The sequence below is a fragment of the Antechinus flavipes genome, chromosome 4, assembly GCF_016432865.1.
Source record: "Antechinus flavipes isolate AdamAnt ecotype Samford, QLD, Australia chromosome 4, AdamAnt_v2, whole genome shotgun sequence".
Lineage (NCBI taxonomy): Eukaryota > Metazoa > Chordata > Mammalia > Dasyuromorphia > Dasyuridae > Antechinus > Antechinus flavipes.
This window is the reverse complement of record NC_067401.1, coordinates 429,763,389-429,786,790: the sequence shown is the minus strand read 5'-3', so window position 1 is coordinate 429,786,790 and position 23,402 is coordinate 429,763,389. Positions and strand designations below refer to the sequence as shown.

Here is a 23,402-nt window from a genome sequence, read left to right as displayed (position 1 = left end):
ACTCATTTTGACTTAAAATTCACTTTTGCTTTGGAAAGGTTTCATCAAAGCATTCTGAATCAAAACTTAGATATAAGAGAAACCAAAGTTTGAGCCCATCCTAAACACTTTCTGATTCTTAGCTGGGGACCATAATATCTAGGAACCTAGTGGCACACAAATACAATAATGCTTCTAGTACATGTCTCACAGGGTTGGGAAGAGAATCAAATGAGATAATATATGTAAAGAATTTCACAACCTTTAGAAGCCCCACATAAGCAAGTGCCAGCTACTAGAATACTTTTCCTCTCCTAACCCCGTCACTACTGAACTACCTAGACATCTGCACCCATTTTTGCAGTTATGTCACCTAGGAGCAAAGCTTGTATTCACTTAACTTGATAGCTCTGTGACATAGTACATAAGTGCTAGGACTAGAGTCAAGAAGATCTGAGTTCAAATCCAGAATCAGATATTACTTATTACCTGTGTGACCCTGGGCAAGGAAGTCACTTGATTCTTGTTAATCTCCATTTCCTCAACTGTAAAATGGGGCTTCTACTTTTCAGGGAGTATCAAATGAGATAACAGTGTCTGGTATATCATAGGTGATATGTAAATTCTCACTCTTATTAATATTTAATATTACCTGCCAGGATTCTTCTGAGAGGTGCCTATTTGCTTTCTGCTCTTTCTGATTATCAAATTTTCTACTGTGGTAGCAATTCTTTCAGAGGGAAGCCAGCCAAATTGGAGGGGGCTGTCACTTGAATATGCCTATTGATTCTCCTGACCTAGAGATAAAAGTTTATAAAGCACAATAAAAAAAAAGAGGGAAAAAACAGTGACAAAGGGAGATTTTTTTTCCCTGGCTGCTTTGCTTTATTAGTTATAAAATTATCCAACTAGAAATATGTGGAAACTTTTTTCTCCCATTATTGTTAGAACATTCCTCATTGTGGTATGCTGATGAACCTGGCTTCTTGATCTGGCCAGTTCTGTCCACTTCTTCCAACGTTATTTATAGGGACCAAGGGAAAGACTTTATATAGAAGGATCAAACCCACTAAGTTTGGAAGCTTATTACTGGGTCAGACACAGAGTAATAATGCATTTTTCCCTCATATCCACAACTCCTGAGTTGTAATTTTGAAAGACTGTTTACAAAGTCCTAAAGAAATTGCAAATTGTTGGTAGAAACAGTACTCAAACTGATGACATGATGGATTCCTAAAGTACTGACATGCTGTAATTAGAGGCACCAAGATGGAAAAGCTATGGATAGAGTGCCAGAATTAGAAAGACCTGAATTCAGTTCTAATCCACTTAATAGCTTTGTGACCCTGGGACAAGGGATTTTACCTATCTAGATCTCAATTTCCTTACCTGTAAAAAGGCCATAATGAAAATCAAATAAGAATACATCAGGTGCTCTGCAATATCAGGTGTTCTGAATATATGAACTCTAGCTATTATTAGTAGTCATAAAATAATAGCTCACATTTCAATTGTTCCCTTCAACAGTGATTTCTTCACAACAGTGCTGGAAGATAGGGTTAGAGCAAGTATTTTTACCCCCACTTTTGTAGATCAGAAATCTGAACGAAGTTCAGAGAGGATTAATATCTTAAACACAAACAAGGAGTTTAATAGGGGGCAATCATGATTCAACTCAATTCTCCTGATTCCAAGTCTGATGCTGAACTTTGGGGATGAGAGGAACAGGATCTAGAAGGCATACTAGGGAGATCAACATTTGCCTGGCCAGTATTCAGAGGGACACAGGTGGGATAGATAATCTCATTAAAGCCCTAAAAGGAAACTCCCACCAATGGGCACAAGAGCTGATGGGAGAAGAAAGTTAGATTGTTACTAACAGGGAAAAAAAATCAGGCTCCTGGCAGCGAGGTAAGGACTATTCCCTATAGACCCAAACTTTGAAAAAAAAATCATTAGGTAGCACTTCTTATTTTTAATAAGATGTCGAAACTAGAAGAGATGCTAGAGATTAGTATAATTCCCTTATTTTATATATATGAAAACTGATAGTTGACTTGCCTAAGATTAAACCTGTGTGACTTGGGCGGGTAGGTCCCTTAAGAACTGTGAGCCTTATTCTTATCTGTAAAATGGGGACACTGACAGAACTGAAAACATTAAAGTGTTACAAAGATGCATGCTGTTATAATTTTATTGTATTAAACATTTTGCCTACTGTATCTAGATGATTGATAGAAGATTCACCTACTTAATCACTATTGCTTTCTACGTTGTTACTTGTCTAATTAGGTCCTGGATTACCCCTCTCCCACACACTTTTTAGTTTTCTTTTGTATGTTTCTTATTAAATTGTAACCTCTTTGAGGGCAGGGACTGTCTCTTATTTGTATTTCTAGCACTTAGCACAATGTAGATGCTTAGTAAGAATTTAAAGATGCCCTGTCTTCTTTCTTTCTAAACAGAACTAATTTCCAAAATGACTCCTCCGAAAAGGGACATAAACACAAGTGACCAAAAAGATCAAAAACCTAAGGAAGAAGAGGACTTGGAACACTTCTCAAAAGGTAAAGGAGACAGGTCCCATCTTCCTTCTATCCTTGTTCTCCAGCATACCCTCTTGTCAATATTTTCTCTGTTCCATTCCCCCATTTTTCAGTTTCCTTTTGAATGTTTTCTCTCATTAGATTATAAACTCCTTGAAGGCAGGTACTATTTTTTTTATATATATATGTCGATCACTTAGTACAGTCTAGGTACTTAATAAATATTCAGTGGTACTCTGTCGTCTTCTTACAAACAGAACTAATGTCCAAGACAGCTACCCCTCCAAAAAGAACCATAAGCACAAGTGACCAGGAACACCAAAAAGCCAAGGAAGAAGAGAACTTGGCAGCCTCCTCAAAAGGTAAAGGAGAAGGGAAACTTCTTGAGAGGGACTATTTCCTTTGCTTATTTGTATCCCTAGCACTGAGCACAATATATTAATACATGTTAATATTCAATGCTGCCCTGTCTTCTTCTACAAACAGAACTACTGATGTCCAAGACGGCTACCCCTCCAAAAAGAACCATAAGCACAAATGACCAGAAATGCCAAAAACACAAGAAAGAAAAGGACTTGGCAGCCTCCTCAAAAGGTAAAGGAGAGGGCAAATTTCTTGAGAGTAGAGATTCTTTCCTTTGCTTATTTGTATCCCTAGCACTGAGCACAATATATTAATACATGTTAATATTCAATGCTGCCCTGTCTTCTTCTACAAACAGAACTACTGATGTCCAAGACAGCTACCCTTCCAAAAAGAACCATAAGCACGAGTGACCAGAAACGCCAAAAACGTAAGAAAGAAAAGGACTTGGAAGCCTCCTCAAAAGGTAAAGGAGAGGGCAAATTTCTTGAGAGTAGGGATTCTTTCCTTTGCTTATTTGTATCCCTAGCACTGAGCACAATATATTAATACATGTTAATATTCAATGCTGCCCTGTCTTCTTCTACAAACAGAACTACTGATGTCCAAGACAGCTACCCCTCCAAAAAGAACCATAAGCACAAGTGACCAGGAACACCAAAAAGCCAAGGAAGAAGAGAACTTGGAAGCCTCCTCAAAAGGTAAAGGAGAAGGGAAACTTCTTGAGAGTCGGGACTATTTCCTTTGCTTATTTGTATCCCTAGCACTGAGCACAATATATTAATCCATGTTAATATTCAATGGTACCCTGTCTTCTTCTACAAACAGAACTACTGATGTCCAAGACGGCTACCCCTCCAAAAAGAACCATAAGCACAAGTAACCAGGAACACCAAAAAGCCAAGGAAGAAGAGAACTTGGAAGCCTCCTCAAAAGGTAAAGGAGAAGGGAAACTTCTTGAGAGTCGGGACTATTTCCTTTGCTTATTTGTATCCCTAGCACTGAGCACAATATTTTAATCCATGTTAATATTCAATGCTGCCCTGTCTTCTTCTACAAACAGAACTACTGATGTCCAAGACGGCTACCACTCCAAAAAGAACCATAAGCACAAGTGACCAGAAACGCCAAAAACATAAGAAAGAAAAGGACTTGGAAGACTCCTCAAAAGGTAAAGGAGAGGGCAAATTTCTTGAGAGTAGGGATTCTTTCCTTTGCTTATTTGTATCCCTAGCACTGAGCACAATATATTAACAAATGTTAATATTCAATGCTGCCCTGTCTTCTTCTACAAATAGAACTACTGATGTCCAAGACGGCTACCCCTCCAAAAAGAACCATAAGCATGAGTGACCAGGAATACCAAAAATGTAAGAAAGAAGAGGACTTGGAAGCCTCCTCAAAAGGTAAAGGAGAAGGCAAACTTCTTGAGAGTAGGGACTCTTTCCTTTGCTTAATTGTATCCCTAGCACTGAGCACAATATATTAATCCATGTTAATATTCAATGCTGCCCTGTCTTCTTCTACAAACAGAACTAATGTCCAAGACAGCTACCCTTCCAAAAAGAACCATAAACCCAAGTGACCAGGAACACCAAAAAGCCAAGGAAGAAGAGAACTTGGAAGCCTCCTCAAAAGGTAAAGGAGAAGGCAAACTTCGAGAGTAGGAACTCTTTCCTTTACTTATTTGTATCCCTAGCATTGAGCACAATGGTGCCCTGTCTTCTTCTACAAACAGAACTAGTAATGTTTAAGATGGCTACTTCTCCAGAAAGAACCATGAAGCCAAGTGACCAGGAACACCAAAAAGCCAAGGAAGAAGTGAACTTGGAAGCTTTCTCAAAAGGTAAAGGAGAGGGCAAACTTCTTGAGAATAGGGACTCTTTCCTTTGCTTATTTGTATCCCTAGCACTGAGCACAATATATTAATACCTGTTAATATTCAATGCTGCCCTGTCTTCTTCTACAAACAGAATTACTGATGTCCAAGATGGCTACTCCTCCAAAAAAAACCATAAGCACAAGTGACCAGGAACACCAAAAAGCCAAGGAAGAAAAGGACTTGGAAGCCTCCTCAAAAGGTAAAGGAGAAGGCAAACTTCAAGAGTAGGAACTCTTTCCTTTATTTATTTGTGTCCCTAGCATTGAGCACAGTATATTAATAAATGTTAATATTCAATGGTACCCTGTCTTCTTCTACAAACAGAATTGCTGATGTCCAAGACGGCTACCACTCCAAAAAGAACCATAAGCACAAGTGACCAGAAACGCCAAAAACGTAAGAAAGAAAAGGACTTGGAAGACTCCTCAAAAGGTAAAGGAGAGGGCAAATTTCTTGAGAGTAGGGATTCTTTCCTTTGCTTATTTGTATCCCTAGCACTGAGCACAATATATTAACAAATGTTAATATTCAATGCTGCCCTGTCTTCTTCTACAAATAGAACTACTGATGTCCAAGACGGCTACCCCTCCAAAAAGAACCATAAGCATGAGTGACCAGGAATACCAAAAATGTAAGAAAGAAGAGGACTTGGAAGCCTCCTCAAAAGGTAAAGGAGAAGGCAAACTTCTTGAGAGTAGGGACTATTTCCTTTGCTTATTTGTATCCCTAGCACTGAGCACAATATATTAATCCATGTTAATATTCAATGGTACCCTGTCTTCTTCTACAAACAGAACTACTGATGTCCAAGACCGCTACCCCTCCAAAAAGAACCATAAGCACAAGTAACCAGGAACACCAAAAAGCCAAGGAAGAAGAGAACTTGGAAGCCTCCTCAAAAGGTAAAGGAGAAGGCAAACTTCGAGAGTAGGGACTCTTTCCTTTACTTATTTGTATCCCTAGCATTGAGCACAATGGTGCCCTGTCTTCTTCTACAAACAGAACTAGTAATGTTTAAGATGGCTACTTCTCCAGAAAGAACCATGAAGCCAAGTGACCAGGAACACCAAAAAGCCAAGGAAGAAGAGGACTTGGAAGCCTCCTCAAAAGGTAAAGGAGAAGGCAAACTTCAAGAGTAGGAACTCTTTCCTTTATTTATTTGTGTCCCTAGCATTGAGCACAGTATATTAATAAATGTTAATATTCAATGGTACCCTGTCTTCTTCTACAAATAGAATTACTGATGTCCAAGATGGCTACTCCTCCAAAAAAAACCATAAGCACAAGTGACCAGGAACACCAAAAAGCCAAGGAAGAAAAGGACTTGGAAGCCTCCTCAAAAGGTAAAGGAGAAGGCAAACTTCAAGAGTAGGAACTCTTTCCTTTATTTATTTGTGTCCCTAGTATTGAGCACAGTATATTAATAAATGTTAATATTCAATGGTACCCTGTCTTCTTCTACAAACAGAATTGCTGATGTCCAAGATGGCTACTCCTCCAAAAAAAACCATAAGCACAAGTGACCAGGAACACCAAAAAGCCAAGGAAGAAAAGGACTTGGAAGCCTCCTCAAAAGGTAAAGGAGAAGGCAAACTTCAAGAGTAGGAACTCTTTCCTTTATTTATTTGTGTCACTAGCATTGAGCACAGTATATTAATAAATGTTAATATTCAATGGTACCCTGTCTTCTTCTACAAACAGAATTGCTGATGTCCAAGATGGCTACTCCTCCAAAAAAAACCATAAGCACAAGTGACCAGGAACACCAAAAAGCCAAGGAAGAAAAGGACTTGGAAGCCTCCTCAAAAGGTAAAGGAGAAGGCAAACTTCAAGAGTAGGAACTCTTTCCTTTATTTATTTGTGTCCCTAGCATTGAGCACAGTATATTAATAAATGTTAATATTCAATGGTACCCTGTCTTTTTCTACAAACAGAATTACTGATGTCCAAGATGGCTACTCCTCCAAAAAAAACCATAAGCACAAGTGACCAGGAACACCAAAAAGCCAAGGAAGAAAAGGACTTGGAAGCTTCCTCAAAAGGTAAAGGAGAAGGCAAACTTCAAGAGTAGGAACTCTTTCCTTTACTTATTTGTATCCCTAGCATTGAGCACAATGGTGCCCTGTCTTCTTCTACAAACAGAACTAGTAATGTTTAAGATGGCTACTTCTCCAGAAAGAACCATGAAGCCAAGTGACCAGGAACACCAAAAAGCCAAGGAAGAAGTGAACTTGGAAGCTTTCTCAAAAGGTAAAGGAGAGGGCAAACTTCTTGAGAATAGGGACTCTTTCCTTTGCTTATTTGTATCCCTAGCACTGAGCACAATATATTAATACCTGTTAATATTCAATGCTGCCCTGTCTTCTTCTACAAACAGAATTACTGATGTCCAAGATGGCTACTCCTCCAAAAAAAACCATAAGCACAAGTGACCAGGAACACCAAAAAGCCAAGGAAGAAAAGGACTTGGAAGCCTCCTCAAAAGGTAAAGGAGAAGGCAAACTTCAAGAGTAGGAACTCTTGCCTTTATTTATTTGTGTCCCTAGCATTGAGCACAGTATATTAATAAATGTTAATATTCAATGGTATCCTGTCTTCTTCTACAAACAGAATTGCTGATGTCCAAGACGGCTACCACTCCAAAAAGAACCATAAGCACAAGTGACCAGAAACGCCAAAAACGTAAGAAAGAAAAGGACTTGGAAGACTCCTCAAAAGGTAAAGGAGAGGGCAAATTTCTTGAGAGTAGGGATTCTTTCCTTTGCTTATTTGTATCCCTAGCACTGAGCACAATATATTAACAAATGTTAATATTCAATGCTGCCCTGTCTTCTTCTACAAATAGAACTACTGATGTCCAAGACGGCTACCCCTCCAAAAAGAACCATAAGCATGAGTGACCAGGAATACCAAAAATGTAAGAAAGAAGAGGACTTGGAAGCCTCCTCAAAAGGTAAAGGAGAAGGCAAACTTCTTGAGAGTAGGGACTCTTTCCTTTGCTTATTTGTATCCCTAGCACTGAGCACAATATATTAATCCATGTTAATATTCAATGCTGCCCTGTCTTCTTCTACAAACAGAACTACTGATGTCCAAGACGGCTACCCCTCCAAAAAGAACCATAAACACAAGTGACCAGGAACACCAAAAAGCCAAGGAAGAAGAGAACTTGGAAGCCTCCTCAAAAGGTAAAGGAGAAGGCAAACTTCGAGAGTAGGAACTCTTTCCTTTACTTATTTGTATCCCTAGCATTGAGCACAATGGTGCCCTGTCTTCTTCTGCAAACAGAACTAGTAATGTTTAAGATGGCTACTTCTCCAGAAAGAACCATGAAGCCAAGTGACCAGGAACACCAAAAAGCCAAGGAAGAAGTGAACTTGGAAGCTTTCTCAAAAGGTAAAGGAGAGGGCAAACTTCTTGAGAATAGGGACTCTTTCCTTTGCTTATTTGTATCCCTAGCACTGAGCACAATATATTAATACCTGTTAATATTCAATGCTGCCCTGTCTTCTTCTACAAACAGAATTACTGATGTCCAAGATGGCTATTCCTCCAAAAAAAACCATAAGCACAAGTGACCAGGAACACCAAAAAGCCAAGGAAGAAAAGGACTTGGAAGCCTCCTCAAAAGGTAAAGGAGAAGGCAAACTTCAAGAGTAGGAACTCTTTCCTTTATTTATTTGTGTCCCTAGCATTGAGCACAGTATATTAATAAATGTTAATATTCAATGGTACCCTGTCTTCTTCTACAAACAGAATTGCTGATGTCCAAGACGGCTACCACTCCAAAAAGAACCATAAGCACAAGTGACCAGAAACGCCAAAAACGTAAGAAAGAAAAGGACTTGGAAGCCTCCTCAAAAGGTAAAGGAGAGGGCAAATTTCTTGAGAGTAGGGATTCTTTCCTTTGCTTATTTGTATCCCTAGCACTGAGCACAATATATTAACAAATGTTAATATTCAATGCTGCCCTGTCTTCTTCTACAAATAGAACTACTGATGTCCAAGATGGCTACTCCTCCAAAAAAAACCATAAGCATGAGTGACCAGGAATACCAAAAATGTAAGAAAGAAGAGGACTTGGAAGCCTCCTCAAAAGGTAAAGGAGAAGGCAAACTTCTTGAGAGTAGGGACTATTTCCTTTGCTTATTTGTATCCCTAGCACTGAGCACAATATATTAATCCATGTTAATATTCAATGGTACCCTGTCTTCTTCTACAAACAGAACTACTGATGTCCAAGACGGCTACCCCTCCAAAAAGAACCATAAGCACAAGTAACCAGGAACACCAAAAAGCCAAGGAAGAAGAGAACTTGGAAGCCTCCTCAAAAGGTAAAGGAGAAGGCAAACTTCGAGAGTAGGGACTCTTTCCTTTACTTATTTGTATCCCTAGCATTGAGCACAATGGTGCCCTGTCTTCTTCTACAAACAGAACTAGTAATGTTTAAGATGGCTACTTCTCCAGAAAGAACCATGAAGCCAAGTGACCAGGAACACCAAAAAGCCAAGGAAGAAAAGGACTTGGAAGCCTCCTCAAAAGGTAAAGGAGAAGGCAAACTTCAAGAGTAGGAACTCTTTCCTTTATTTGTGTCCCTAGCATTGAGCACAGTATATTAATAAATGTTAATATTCAATGGTACCCTGTCTTCTTCTACAAACAGAATTACTGATGTCCAAGATGGCTACTCCTCCAAAAAAAACCATAAGCACAAGTGACCAGGAACACCAAAAAGCCAAGGAAGAAAAGGACTTGGAAGCCTCCTCAAAAGGTAAAGGAGAAGGCAAACTTCAAGAGTAGGAACTCTTTCCTTTATTTATTTGTGTCCCTAGCATTGAGCACAGTATATTAATAAATGTTAATATTCAATGGTACCCTGTCTTCTTCTACAAACAGAATTGCTGATGTCCAAGATGGCTACTCCTCCAAAAAAAACCATAAGCACAAGTGACCAGGAACACCAAAAAGCCAAGGAAGAAAAGGACTTGGAAGCCTCCTCAAAAGGTAAAGGAGAAGGCAAACTTCAAGAGTAGGAACTCTTTCCTTTATTTATTTGTGTCCCTAGCATTGAGCACAGTATATTAATAAATGTTAATATTCAATGGTACCCTGTCTTTTTCTACAAACAGAATTACTGATGTCCAAGATGGCTACTCCTCCAAAAAAAACCATAAGCACAAGTGACCAGGAACACCAAAAAGCCAAGAAGAAAAGGACTTGGAAGCCTCCTCAAAAGGTAAAGGAGAAGGCAAACTTCAAGAGTAGGAACTCTTTCCTTTATTTATTTGTGTCCCTAGCATTGAGCACAGTATATTAATAAATGTTAATATTCAATGGTACCCTGTCTTCTTCTACAAACAGAATTGCTGATGTCCAAGATGGCTACTCCTCCAAAAAAAACCATAAGCACAAGTGACCAGGAACACCAAAAAGCCAAGGAAGAAAAGGACTTGGAAGCTTCCTCAAAAGGTAAAGGAGAAGGCAAACTTCAAGAGTAGGAACTCTTTCCTTTATTTATTTGTATCCCTAGCATTGAGCACAGTATATTAATAAATGTTAATATTCAATGGTACCCTGTCTTTCTACAAACAGAATTATTGATGTCCAAGATGGCTACTCCTCCAAAAAAAACCATAAGCACAAGTGACCAGGAACACCAAAAAGCCAAGGAAGAAAAGGACTTGGAAGCTTCCTCAAAAGGTAAAGGAGAAGGCAAACTTCAAGAGTAGGAACTCTTTCCTTTATTTATTTGTATCCCTAGCATTGAGCACAGTATATTAATAAATGTTAATATTCAATGGTACCCTGTCTTCTTCTACAAACAGAATTGCTGATGTCCAAGATGGCTACTCCTCCAAAAAAAACCATAAGCACAAGTGACCAGGAACACCAAAAAGCCAAGGAAGAAAAGGACTTGGAAGCTTCCTCAAAAGGTAAAGGAGAAGGCAAACTTCAAGAGTAGGAACTCTTTCCTTTATTTATTTGTATCCCTAGCATTGAGCACAGTATATTAATAAATGTTAATATTCAATGGTACCCTGTCTTCTTCTACAAACAGAATTGCTGATGTCCAAGATGGCTACTCCTCCAAAAAAAACCATAAGCACAAGTGACCAGGAACACCAAAAAGCCAAGGAAGAAAAGGACTTGGAAGCTCCTCAAAAGGTAAAGGAGAAGGCAAACTTCAAGAGTAGGAACTCTTTCCTTTATTTATTTGTGTCCCTAGCATTGAGCACAGTATATTAATAAATGTTAATATTCAATGGTACCCTGTCTTCTTCTACAAACAGAATTACTGATGTCCAAGATGGCTACTCCTCCAAAAAAAACCATAAGCACAAGTGACCAGGAACACCAAAAAGCCAAGGAAGAAAAGGACTTGGAAGCTTCCTCAAAAGGTAAAGGAGAAGGCAAACTTCAAGAGTAGGAACTCTTTCCTTTATTTATTTGTATCCCTAGCATTGAGCACAGTATATTAATAAATGTTAATATTCAATGGTACTCTGTCTTCTCCAAACAGAATTACTGATGTCCAAGATGACTACACCTCCAAAAAAAACCATAAGCACAAGTGACCAGGAACACCAAAAAGCCAACGAAGAAGAGAACTTGGAAGCCTCCTCAAAAGGTAAAGCAGAGTATCAATTGGAGAATGGCTGAATAAATTGTGGCATATGAATATTATGGAATATTATTCTGTAAGAAATGACCAGCAGGATGATTTCAGCAATGCCTGAAGAGACTTACATGAACTTATGCTGAGTGAAATGAGCAGGACTAGGAGATCATTATACTTCAACAACAATACTATATGATGATCAATTCTGATGGACCTGGCTATCTTCAGCAATGAGATGAAACTAATCTGTTCCAATAGAACAGTAATGAAGTGAAACAGCTACACCCAGAGAAAGAACTCTGGGAGATGAGTATGAACCACTACATAGAATTCCCAATCCCTATATTTTTGTCCACCTGCATTTTTGATTTCCTTCACAGGCTAATTGTACACTATTTCAAAGTCAGATTCTTTTAGTACAGCAAAATAATTGTATGGACATATGTATATATAGATTGTATTTAACTTTAACATCTTTAACATGTATTGGTCAACCTGCCATCTTGGGGAAGGGGTGGGAGGAAGGAGGGGAAAAGTTGGAACAAAAGGTTTTGAAATTGTCAATGCTGGAAAAATTACCCATGCATATATCTTGTAAATAAAAAGCTATTTAAAAAAGAAAAAAATAAATGAAAATAAAATAAAATAGGTAATACTGCATTTAAAAAAAAGTAAAGGAGAGTGCAAACTTGGAAAGAGTCCCTACTCTCAACTTTATTTGTATCCCTAGCACTGAGCACAATATATTAATAAATGTTAATATTCAATGCTGCCCTGTCTTCCTACAAATAGAACTAATGTCCAAGATGGCTACTCCTCCAAAAAGAACCATAAACACAAGTGACCAGGAATACCAAAAATGTAGAAAAGAAGAGGACGTAGAAGCCTCCTCAAAAGGTAAAGGAGAAGGCAAACTTCTTGAGAGTTGGAACTCTTTCCTTTGCTTATTTGTATCCCTAGCACTGAGTACAATGTAGGTGCTTAATAAATATTCAATGGTACTTTCTTGCTCCTACAAATAGAATTAACTTCCAAGATGGCTACTTCTCCAAAAGAAACCAAAACCACAAGTGACCAGGAGCACCAAAAAGCCAAGGAATACGAAAACTTGTATAACTTGTTGAAAGGTAAAGGAAAGTGCAAGCCCCTTGGGGGCAGGGACCATCTTCTATCTTTGTACTCCAGCATACCCCTTTTGCCAGTATTTTCTCTGCTCCATTCTTCCACTTTTCAGTTTCCTTTTGAATGTTATTTTCTCCTATTAGTTTGTAAACTCCTTGAGGACAGCAGAGATTATCTTTTTCTTATTTGTATGCCTAGCATTTAGTAAGATGTAGGTGCTTAATAAATATTCAATGATCCTCTGTCTTCTTCCTACAAACAGAACTAATTTCCAAGATGGCTACTCTTTCAAAAAGAAACATAAAGACATGTAACCAGGAATATCAAAAAGCCAAGGAAGAGAACTTGGAAGACTCCTCAAGAAGTAAAGAAGAGTGCAAGACTTTTGAGCGTAGGGACTGTTTTTTTTTTCTTTTGCTTATTTTTATCCCTAGCATTGCACAATTTAGGTGCTTAATAAATATTTAATAGGGATCTATCTTCTTTCCTACAAACAGAACTAAAGTCTCGCATGGCTACTCTTCTAAAACAATACCAAAAATCATATGACCAGAAACACCAAAAGACCACAGAAGACTTCTCAACAGGTAAATGAAAATGTAAGCTTGAAGGAAGAAATGAGGACTACATGTGTGTATTACATATGTTATTGTATTTATACATGTGTATGTATATATACACACACACATATATATAGATCTATGTATGTATACACACATATATATGTATGTGTGTGTGTATATACACACACACACACATATGTGCTATAGTAAATGCTTAATGCTTTTTAATTGAGTAGTATAGGGGTTACCTGAGTTAATGAGGAGCTAGATTTGAATTTCCCTTAACAACACTGGCTTCATTAGGGCTTCTCTAGGACAATGAGATGAATCAATTTTTGCCTTTTAAAATCAAGGCTGATGACCTAAAAGAGAACCTGAAAAGCTTAAGGAGCTCCTGTGTGAGAACTTTAAGAAAAGGGCCATGTGGGCTGTGAGCCTGTGTTAATCACAGTTATTCTGAGGGATAACACCTGTCCCAAGTGCCATCCATCTGAAAAGGGTGCCTCCTCTCACTCCTTTTCTTTGCTCTTTTTTGGAATTAAAATGAAATGATAAAATGAGTTGTGTAACTGATACACTGAGCTGCCTCAGAGCTTATGGAACAGGCTTCATCTCAACTGTACCTGGCTTATTGAATATTGGTTACCTCAGAAAAGGGTAGGAAATCAGGAATTGGGATAAAAGTTAAGAGATACCCACTTTTCCTTCTTGCTGTCCCTTTCTCTCATAAAGAGCTTTGGTTCCAAGCTGACTTGGACTTCCTGTCTGTCTTAGAAGTTGGCTGACTCTCTGATAGCATCTTGGCACAGAAGAATACTCAAGAGCTCAAATCCCTATAACTTTGTCTGTTCTAAATCCTAACATTTGCAGTAAGGGGCAGCTATAGTATTTTAATTCATTTACTGAGCCTTTTAAATGTTGACAGAATTATTCCTTTTGTTTTATCTTGATCCTCTCTGCATCCTTTCTGTAACTCTGCTGTGGTAATCTTCCATGTCCCCGTTTCCTGGCTTAGCAATAGGCTAATAATTCCTATCAGTTACTGAGGAATTCCAGATCATTTAATAGTTCATTCCCTCTTAGATGTGGCTTTTCTCAGTTACTAGATAAGAAAATTTACTTTTCCATAGGGATTCAATAGTATCAATATTTTACAAAGATGTCTCTCTTTCTCTGTCTCCTTTCTATCCATTTTTTTTGGGGGAAAGCAGTGATCACTGAGAGCCAGCCTTGCTTCCCATAAGAAATGGACCAAGATCGACTCATTTCACTTTTTTTTTTTTGAGAGGAGAGGGGTTGGCAGAACAAATCTACTAAACTAGTAGAGGAAAATGCTATAGAGACAGTTGGCCTAGATTTCATCAAAGTATTTGTAAAAAGACAGATCAATGGATTAAACAGTAGTATAATTGAATAGATTCAGAACCGGCTAAATAAGTCTAAACTTTATTTTCTTTGTACTTCTTAAAAGAATCTGAACTAGATTGCCTAAAGAGTATATTTAGGATGGAGAATAATTCAGTAATTAAATATCTATAAGATATGAGACAGTATGCTAAATACCAAATATACGAAGCTAAAAGACTGGAAAACTGCCCTCAAAGAGATTATAGCCTAATAGGGTAGTGAATGATACAAAATAAGAATATAGTTTGGAGCTGGGAGATGCTTAGGAAATCACCTCCTGAGATTCTTTTTTTCCAGGCAAGTAAACTAAAAACCTAGAAATACTGATATTTGTCCATCAATGGCTTGAGTCTAGATCATGTGACTTTTTTATCTACTTTCTTCATCAGACAAGTACAAATGGAACATTTGTATATATATATAAGGCTGGAGAGCAAAGGGATAATGGGTGATCAGGGGTTTGACTTTTTTTTTATCTTCCAAAAGACCTGGAAGAGGATTGGGATGGATATTTCCATAACCAGGATAGAAAAACATAACTCATAGTTGTAGCATTCTTTCAATACAGAGAGATGGACAAAGTCAAGTCTCAAGCCAAGAACCTTAGTTTTTTTTTGTTTTTTTTTGTTTTTTTTTTTTAGGTTTCTGAATAGTCCTCCAAAAGAATACAATATCCTCTTGCCCAGAAGTATAATATAATGTAATCAATATCTCTTTGAAAAAGACTTATGGATAAACTTGAAATTATCTTGATTTAAGAGTAGCAAACTTCTCAGGTCCCTTCCGGGTATATAGCTTTTCAGAAGTAAGACTTTAGGAGGACCAACTTCTTTTTTTTTTCCTTTAAGTTCCAAAAGGTGACAAACTTGCAAAGACTCTTTGGAGCATGTTCAAGATGATTCGTCAGCAACCTCTTCTATTCAACTACCCCCAACCTGGAAATGGAGAGAGTACCCCTCCCCAACGAACCCTATTTTACCTCCAGCTCCGCCAGTACCTGTGGTCAATGGGGAAGGAAGGCTGGATCACCAAACTAGGAGGCCTCGGTTCACTCTCAGTCATCAGAGGACAACACCATGCTCTTGTATTTACTGTGGAAGTGTGTCAAGACCACACTCATGCTTCTATTCAAAGGCAATAAAATCTCTAAAGAACTTGGAGAGGAGGCTTCAATATCATGCTATTCGACAACAGGTGGAAAGATACTTCCAGAACTATTATGATGTTTGTAACCAGAGCAATGGGGATACCTTGCCTAGATACCAAATTCAGGTGAATTCCTCCTTTTTGACTAATTCCGAAAGGCAGGTGGCCACGGCAGTGCCAGATGGGGACCCGGCGGCCACGGCAGTGCCAGATGGGGACCCGGCGGCCACGGCAGTGCCAGATGGGGACCCGGCGGCCACGGCAGTGCCAGATGGGGACCCGGCGGCCACGGCAGTGCCAGATGGGGACCCGGCGGCCACGGCAGTGCCAGATGGGGACCCGGCGGCCACGGCAGTGCCAGATGGGGACCCGGCGGCCACGGCAGTGCCAGATGGGGACCCGGCGGCCACGGCAGTGCCAGATGGGGACCCGGCGGCCACGGCAGTGCCAGATGGGGACCCGGCGGCCACGGCAGTGCCAGATGGGGACCCGGCGGCCACGGCAGTGCCAGATGGGGACTGCTCCAGTATTAGCGATGAGGATGACGAGGATGACTTTGTTATAATATATACCTCCAAAACTTAAAGGGCCCTTTCCACTGTCTCTGTTGTCTAGAAATCTTTAGTCATCCAGGAGACTTTCGTACCCACCTGGAAAAAAACATTCCGGTATCAAAGTTGGCGTCTTGCTTCAAAAACCCAGTTATCTGTGCCCTTATTGTAAACAAATCTTCGACTCTTCAGAAAGCATGCTGGCACATCAGTGCTTCAAGCAGTGAACTAGGGAGGTATGCTGTCTGTTGTTCATAGACTTAATTTCCCTGAATCTACAGTTTGCCTATAGAATGGAAGGGGACTGGGAGAGGAGGTATAATCTGTTTGGTTCTGGTTAGAATGACACAGTGATGAAATGTAGAAACCTAGTTAAATAAGGGGAATTGGAGAGGAGGAGAAGTATGAAAGGCTAGTAGAAATAGGGAAAGACAGTATAATATAAAATAGGAAGCCTCAAGAGAGGAACAGACTTGCCATTGGGGAAAAATAAACTATAATCTCAGTCCCAGTATCTAGCTTGTCTCTCTAAAATTTAGTAATATACAAGTTGAGCTGTTGATCTTTTACATACCTTAGCTTGTTTAGATAATCTCGAAGTTGATTTTTAGCCAGCTTCAAAAGGTTCTTACTGTTTATAAACATCAGCTCAGAGGCCTACTTATCAGTCTTGTGATACTGATATTTGGTCTGATCCGTCTGTGTAAAGGTTAGAATGGATGGACATTTCAAATATGGTATCTGCTGTATGGTTTTAAATGTTTTTATCTAAATAAAGTATGTTTAAAAAAACTACCATCTAAATGAATTCTTTTCTAAAAATAATGCACTTCCAAATTATTTTAAATTATTTAATATTGGATGACCTTAGCTTGTAACAAATATAGCCCCATTGTATCAGTGAAGGAAGCTTATGGTGGTGTGCTCTTTGATTGCTGGTGTCAAATACTCTCCAAATGAATGCAAAAGCTTATGGATCTTGGGATACAGAAGGTATATCATCTTCATAGAACACTAAAGTTGTCACACCCCTTTCCAACAGGCCTTCTTGTTATCCCCTGAAACTCCTGAGTCCAATTCCTATCTTTATATCTTCACATGTCCTTTAGCCCATGGAACCTCTGTGATATAAACTCTTGTATTGCTGCATTGACACTTTCATTTATTTATTTGGTTTTAAAGATGAAACCGAGACCCAGATGTTTTAAATGGGTTGGGCAAATCTCTCTGGCATTGTTATTATATAACATATTAGAATTATATTAGAAATAACATTAGAATTTGATAGTTAAAAAGTCAGCCCAATTGAGTAGCAGATGGACTCATCCATCACCAACATACCCTTCATGAAGGGGTTTAACCAACTGTCCTTTAAGGTTCCTTTTAGATATAAATTTATCATCTATCTTAGATGAGTACATTTTTTCCCTTTTTAAAAAATGCCTAACAAAAACACCATTAGTGATAATAGCCAACATTTATGTAGTATTTCAAAGTTTGCAAAGTACTTTATAAATCTTATTTTTTTCCTCCCAATAACTCTGGGAGATAGATGCTATTATCATCCCCATTTTATAGATGAGGAAACTATGCTAGAAAGAAGTTAAGTAGTTTGTCAAAGTTGGCACAGCCTGGTAAGGGTCAGATTTGATCACAAATCTTCCTGACTCCAATGCTCTATCTACTGTACCACATACCTGATCCGAGGATCATCGAATAGTTGTCTTTGTTACATCTATCAAAGCAACTTGTATGATTTTTGTTATAGGAGATATTTTAAATGACAGCCAATTAGGCTGAATTTAGTTTTGCTGAGTCGAATGCTTTATTATAAACAATAAATAGGGTAGTTTATATATTTTGTCATTCAGTCAGGCATGGGATTGTGAAAATATGGTCTGCTGCAGGTAGTTCAGTAATTGATTGTCCTCTCCGTAGTCTTTTGGGGGAGGGCAGTAATACCTAATGTAACCCCGCGCACACACACCTCCAGTTGCTTGTTATTTTTCCATCTTTGAGAGTTTTTTTTTTTTAAGAAAAGCAATCCTTTATTGCTTTAATATCATGCCACATTTAGCAAGGACTTCATCTGGTCTACATGTTTTTTCCTTGACTACATTTCCCTGAGTGCCAGCTTTACTTTTTTTGATGTTGTGTTTAATATTGAAGTGTTAGAATCCCAATGTGTGGGGTTCAATGTCATTGAATTATTGATGTTGCCTTGGGAAGACCATTTAGCCTTTTTGTGTCTGTTTCATTATAAATTAGAGAGAAACTAAAGAAAAAGACGTTATAATCGTTAAAGTGTTGTATAAAAGTGAGCTGTTATCTATCTCCAGGAGCCCTAGAGAAATCAGATAGATGTGCTACCAAATAAGAAGTATGAATAGCTCGATTGCTTAAGAGATTGGTAAAAAAATGAACTTGTACCCAGTGAATAAACTACTACAGTACTTATCTCCTTCTTAAAAAAACGGAAATTAAACAAATTATCCTAAAGCTGGGATTCCTTAGACCTTCAGAGAATCCATGAACTTAAATGAGAAAGAGATAATTACATCTTTATTTTTATTAACCTTGATATCACAGCATTGTCTTTAGTGGTTTAAAAACTTTGTTCTGGGGAGTCACAGGCTTCATCCATCTGTGGAAATGGTTCATGATTCTGAGGGGGGAAAAAAGATTTAAAAGATAGACAAAACACAAAAAACCTTCCTGTCCTAAGGTGAATGGCCTAATGTGTGAAAAGGCTTTTTTGAGTCAGGAAAAAAGGGGGGTCAAGCTGAGGATGTGTCAAAGGATCCTTTCTGAAGTGGAATGAGTTGTCTAGAGTTGGAGAAAATCACTCTTACTTGGAGTTTTTGTAGCAAATTGGAGATAGTAGAGAGGACTATTACACAAGAATATATAAGACTAAGCTTATGTGTCTCATGCTTCTTTGTATTACCACCATTGATTCTTAGCCCTCAAAACCATCTTCAGTTGTGTTCAGCTCTTTCCGACTCCATTTGGGGTGTTCTTAGCAAAGATACTAGAGTGGTTTGACATTTCCTTCTCCAGCCTATTTTATAGATGAGGAAACTGAGGTAAACAGTCAATATTTGTTAAGTTCTAGCAAAGTGCTGTGAAAAGAGATAAAAGACACATCATTCTATAAAATGAAGTGTAAACTTTAGTGGAGGCTTGTTATTAACTTATTTTATTTTTGTCCCTTATAGATAGGAACTTTCATATATACATATATATATATATATATATATATATATAATATATGTATGTGTGTGTGTGTGTGTGTGTGTGTGTGTGTGTGTATATATATATATATATATATATATATATATATATATATTGCCTTTGATCCTCCCAACAATCCTATGGAATTGGTGGGGCAAGTAGAAATTAGTAAGGGGGGAAACTGAGACTCAGAGAGGGATAATGCCTTACCAAAATGCATACAAGTCAATGCAAAATCACCAGTCTCAATGTCTCCTCCAGACCCTTACTTGGTCATTGTGTGAGCCCTGATTGACTTAAAATGAATGTAAATAGCAATATTTTTGTCCAGAAACCCTGAATATTTTCTCCTCCTAGACTGATTTTTTTTTTGACTAGGTAAAAGAAACCATTATCAGCCTCATTTCTTACTTAGCCTTAATCACTGAATGGGTGTTGCCTGGAGACCTGTTGAAGACTTTAGTTTTAAAAGGTCTTCAAGGTCTCCCATTGCATCCAGGACCATCTCCAATCATCCTGATCTATATCTTGCCACTGGACCCAAATCACTCTGGAAGAAAAAGTGAGGCTGGTAAATTCTAAACAATCTTCCCTCATTTAAATCCAATTCACTTGTTTTTTTACTTCCCTGATATCATGTTCTTCTTTGAAAATGAAGGACAAAATAATAAGTCAGTGACAGTCATGGCCAGAACCAAGTCTCCTGATTCTTTGTTCATAGCTCTTTCCACCACACAATGGTGAATTCAGCAGTGAAGGAGGCTTCCAGTGTGAGAATTTCCTTCACCAAGATAGGTCATATAACCCATATTTCTGTATAATTTATTTCCTTTGTAATCATATATACTTTATTCTATATGCTTAAAACCATTTTTCTGAGAAACATACTTTCACCAAGCTACTCTCGAGGTCTCTGACACAATGAAGTTTAAGGACCCAAGAGACTACATCTTTGTAAAAACAATTCTTTCCACATTTAAATCCTTTCTTTTGCTTTTTTTTTTCTTTAAGGGTGGTGTGGAAGTAGGAGAAAATAATCCTTTTATAGGTTCCTTTTTGCAGAGAAATGATTTTAAAATCATCTTCTACTTATGAGTCTGGACTATAATGTTATCATACACCTGGTATGTTGCTAAAACTAAAACTGAAGGTGAAGACACTATGTAGTCAAGGAAGACAAAGGAGTAGTACCTTTGGCTTAAAAAAACAAAAACATTGTCAGTATCAGCTCTAGATACATCTGCCCTCTGGGGAGAAGATACTGTTGAAGGACTGGAGCTGTGGCTTACAGTATTATCTCTTAAAGAATTCAGGCTCAAACTCTCCAAATCAAGCAAAGGCATTTATTTGGGCATTTATTGGGGATTAAGAGTGATGTACCTTGCGGGCCTCCTTCATGAGGGAAAGGGACCACCAAGCACAGTAGAGCAGGGGTTTATACAAAGAAGGGAAAGTAAAAGGAAAAAAAATGGGAGACTGGACAGAACAGAGAAATTGGATGATCTAATTTTGTACCTTTGGACAATCTCAGAAAGTCCTTAAGACATCCATCAACACTATGAGAGATTCCAGCTTCTGCGGGATTGCATCTATCTTGACATTCTATAAATCATTAATCTATTCTGAAGCAACTTATTAAGTGTAAATTTCAGAAGAATAATGGACTTTTACTCATCCCTTTATAGCATTGCCTGTTGACTGTCCAGTGGACAAGAATTGGAGCTTTCCATCTTCTCTCTCCCATAGAGAAGAAGTGATGGGTGTCCTATTCACTTGATGCTCTGGTCAGACAACGCCAGAAGAAAAAAAGGAATGAATAGTGTGAAGATGAATGTGCCCAGATGAGTACAAAAAGAAGTGGATATTTGCAAGTGGCAGCCTTACTTCATTGCATCTGGCTGCCTTCCAGCCTTGGCAATCAGAGTTGATTGCCCAGAGATTCAGTCCTGTTCAAACCTTGTGTGCCTAAGCAGGCCTTTCTGGCAATATATGGGGCTTTTCCAGACAAAAATGTTCCCCTGTTCTTTATATAATATTCTTTCCAATTGTCTTGCCTTTGATCTACTTCCTTTGGTCATTCTCCCCTTTCTTATGTCCTTCTTCATATAGAGAGACTCTTGGATACCAGGACATAAAACATGCAACCGTATTGAAGGAATTTGAAAATTGAGCAGATTTAAAAAGGCTCCTCAACAATATGCAAGATTAATCTATTTTTAAGCATTTCACAGAGTGTCTCTACAGGGTGCCATTCTCTCTTCTGCAGTAAATTCTAGGTTTTAAGCACATGCATGGCTGTTCTATCTAAAAGGATCTTTTGTGTAAACAGCTTATCTCTATGTGGAAAGGTACAAAACAGAGAGTTCATAAGTTGTATAAGGGGGAATTTAATCAGTTTGAGGAGTTCCTCAATTTGAGGTGATTGTAAAGCATGGCATATATAAGTTCTTTGTCTAGAACCTTTGAGAGGTGATTCCTCTTGTACTACTGACACAGGGCAAAGAGAATACAGTTTCTTTTATAAAGATAGTTGGCAGGCTAAGAATTAGGAGCATGGATTCTTATTGGAGGGAACATCCCTCTTTTATCTAGCCTTTGTTTATTTTAATAATAATATAGTGGCTTAAACTATATCATGACAGACCCAGATTAAACATAAGAAAAGACTTCCTGACTGCAAGGATACATCAGAAAGAGTTTTATCATACAGGATATGGAATCTTCTCCACCCCTGTAGTCTTTAAAAGTAGATGTAATTCTTGTGTGATTTCAGGGTAGTGGAATGGAATGATACCTTTCATATCTATTGATGACAAGTACTAACACTTTTATATTGGCAAATTTTGGCTTGAGTTAGGAAAAAACTCTAAAGTTAGTTACCTAAAAGCAGAACAAGCCATCTGACCAAGTAGTACATTCGCCCTCACTAAATGTTTCTGAGCAAAGTTAGTCAATCAACAAGCATTTTGTGTTATGGGTACAAAGACAGAAAAAAAAATAGTCCCTACTTTTATAGAACTCACATTCTAATGGGGTTGACAATATAGAACTGACTGCGTACATACAAGAAGCATATAAAGCCATCTGAAAGCAGGGGACATCCACAAGTGGGTGAACTGAAAATTATCTCTCTCAGAAGGTGGACTTTGAGTTGGAGCTTGAAAGAAATCACTAGAACTCAGATGGAGAGAAGGGGACAGAGCTTTCCTGGGATGGAAGACAAAAGATGGAATATTCAGTTTGAGGGAACAGTAAGTAGGTCAGTGTCAACAAATTATAGTTTGCAGAGTAAAGTGTGAAAAGACTAAAAAGATGGGAAAATTTTGAAAGAGCAGTAAATGTCAAACAGGAAGGGAGCCACTAAAACTCATCAAGCAGGATGTGATATGGTCATACTTACACTTTAGAAAATGGTTTTAGCAGCTGAGTGGATTGAGCAGCATTGGAATGAAGATCAGTTAGAAAGCCACCATAATGCTCCAGGTGAGAAGGGTTGAAAACTTGAGTTGTTTGAATGGAGAGAAGGGGATGGCTAAAAGAGATAGTAATGTCAAGATTTGGTCACAGATTGAACTGAATATTTTAAGCTACATCGTCAAAAGTATTCCTGTTTTGGCGTAGAGTGGAATCTTTATTTTAGAATAGTTAAAAAAAAACATTCTTAATCCGTGGACCTTTCAAAAACAGACAATTGACTAGATTTGATGCACGCACCATAGTTTGCCACCCCCTCAAACTAGATGATGATGATGATGATGGCAATGATGATAATGAACATTTCTAAAGCATTTTGATGCTTTTGAAGTCTATGATATCTCCTTTAGATCTCCTAACAACTGTGAAGTAGAAACCATGGTTATTTTACAGGTAAAGAAACTGAGGCTCAAGAATGCCTCTGACCTGCATGATCTCTGAGACTATTCTCAACTTCAAGATACTGTTAAAAGTTGTTTCTTCACAATGATCCAACAAATTGACTATTGTTACTCT

At 38.2% G+C, this 23,402-nt stretch overlaps 1 protein-coding gene across 50 annotated transcripts; it reads left to right on the top strand.

The window, feature by feature from the left end:
* The first annotated feature begins 1,812 nt into the window (after positions 1-1,812).
* LOC127562954 (trichohyalin-like) lies at positions 1,813-15,641 on the top strand. 50 transcript variants are annotated; one of them, XM_051999039.1, is made up of 42 exons: positions 1,813-1,890; positions 2,445-2,546; positions 2,783-2,887; positions 3,012-3,119; positions 3,247-3,354; positions 3,482-3,589; positions 3,717-3,824; positions 3,952-4,059; positions 4,187-4,294; positions 4,422-4,526; positions 4,627-4,734; positions 4,862-4,969; positions 5,095-5,202; positions 5,330-5,437; positions 5,565-5,672; positions 5,773-5,880; positions 6,006-6,113; positions 6,239-6,346; positions 6,472-6,579; positions 6,705-6,812; positions 6,913-7,020; positions 7,148-7,255; positions 7,381-7,488; positions 7,616-7,723; positions 7,851-7,958; positions 8,059-8,166; positions 8,294-8,401; positions 8,527-8,634; positions 8,997-9,104; positions 9,205-9,312; positions 9,434-9,541; positions 9,667-9,774; positions 10,132-10,239; positions 10,363-10,470; positions 10,596-10,703; positions 11,061-11,168; positions 11,291-11,398; positions 12,182-12,286; positions 12,412-12,516; positions 12,774-12,902; positions 13,009-13,098; positions 15,330-15,641. In XM_051999039.1, exons 2-42 carry the CDS (start codon positions 2,459-2,461, stop codon positions 15,620-15,622), a joined length of 4,584 nt encoding a protein of 1,527 aa, XP_051854999.1. In that variant the 5' UTR covers positions 1,813-1,890; positions 2,445-2,458; the 3' UTR covers positions 15,623-15,641. The 50 variants fall into 50 exon arrangements, with proteins under 50 accessions (XP_051854999.1, XP_051855016.1, XP_051855015.1 ...); XM_051999056.1 differs by lacking the exon at positions 3,012-3,119; XM_051999055.1 differs by lacking the exon at positions 3,247-3,354.
* Positions 15,642-23,402: the final 7,761 nt, after the last annotated feature.

Coding starts and splice junctions, on each gene's coding strand:
- LOC127562954 (XM_051999039.1), top strand. CDS start 2,459: ATGACTCCTCCGAAAAGGGACATAAACACAAGTGACCAAAAAGATCAA. Junction 4,060..4,186: donor CTTGGAAGACTCCTCAAAAG/GTAAAGGAGAGG, acceptor TTCTACAAATAG/AACTACTGATGTCCAAGACG. Junction 5,203..5,329: donor CTTGGAAGACTCCTCAAAAG/GTAAAGGAGAGG, acceptor TTCTACAAATAG/AACTACTGATGTCCAAGACG.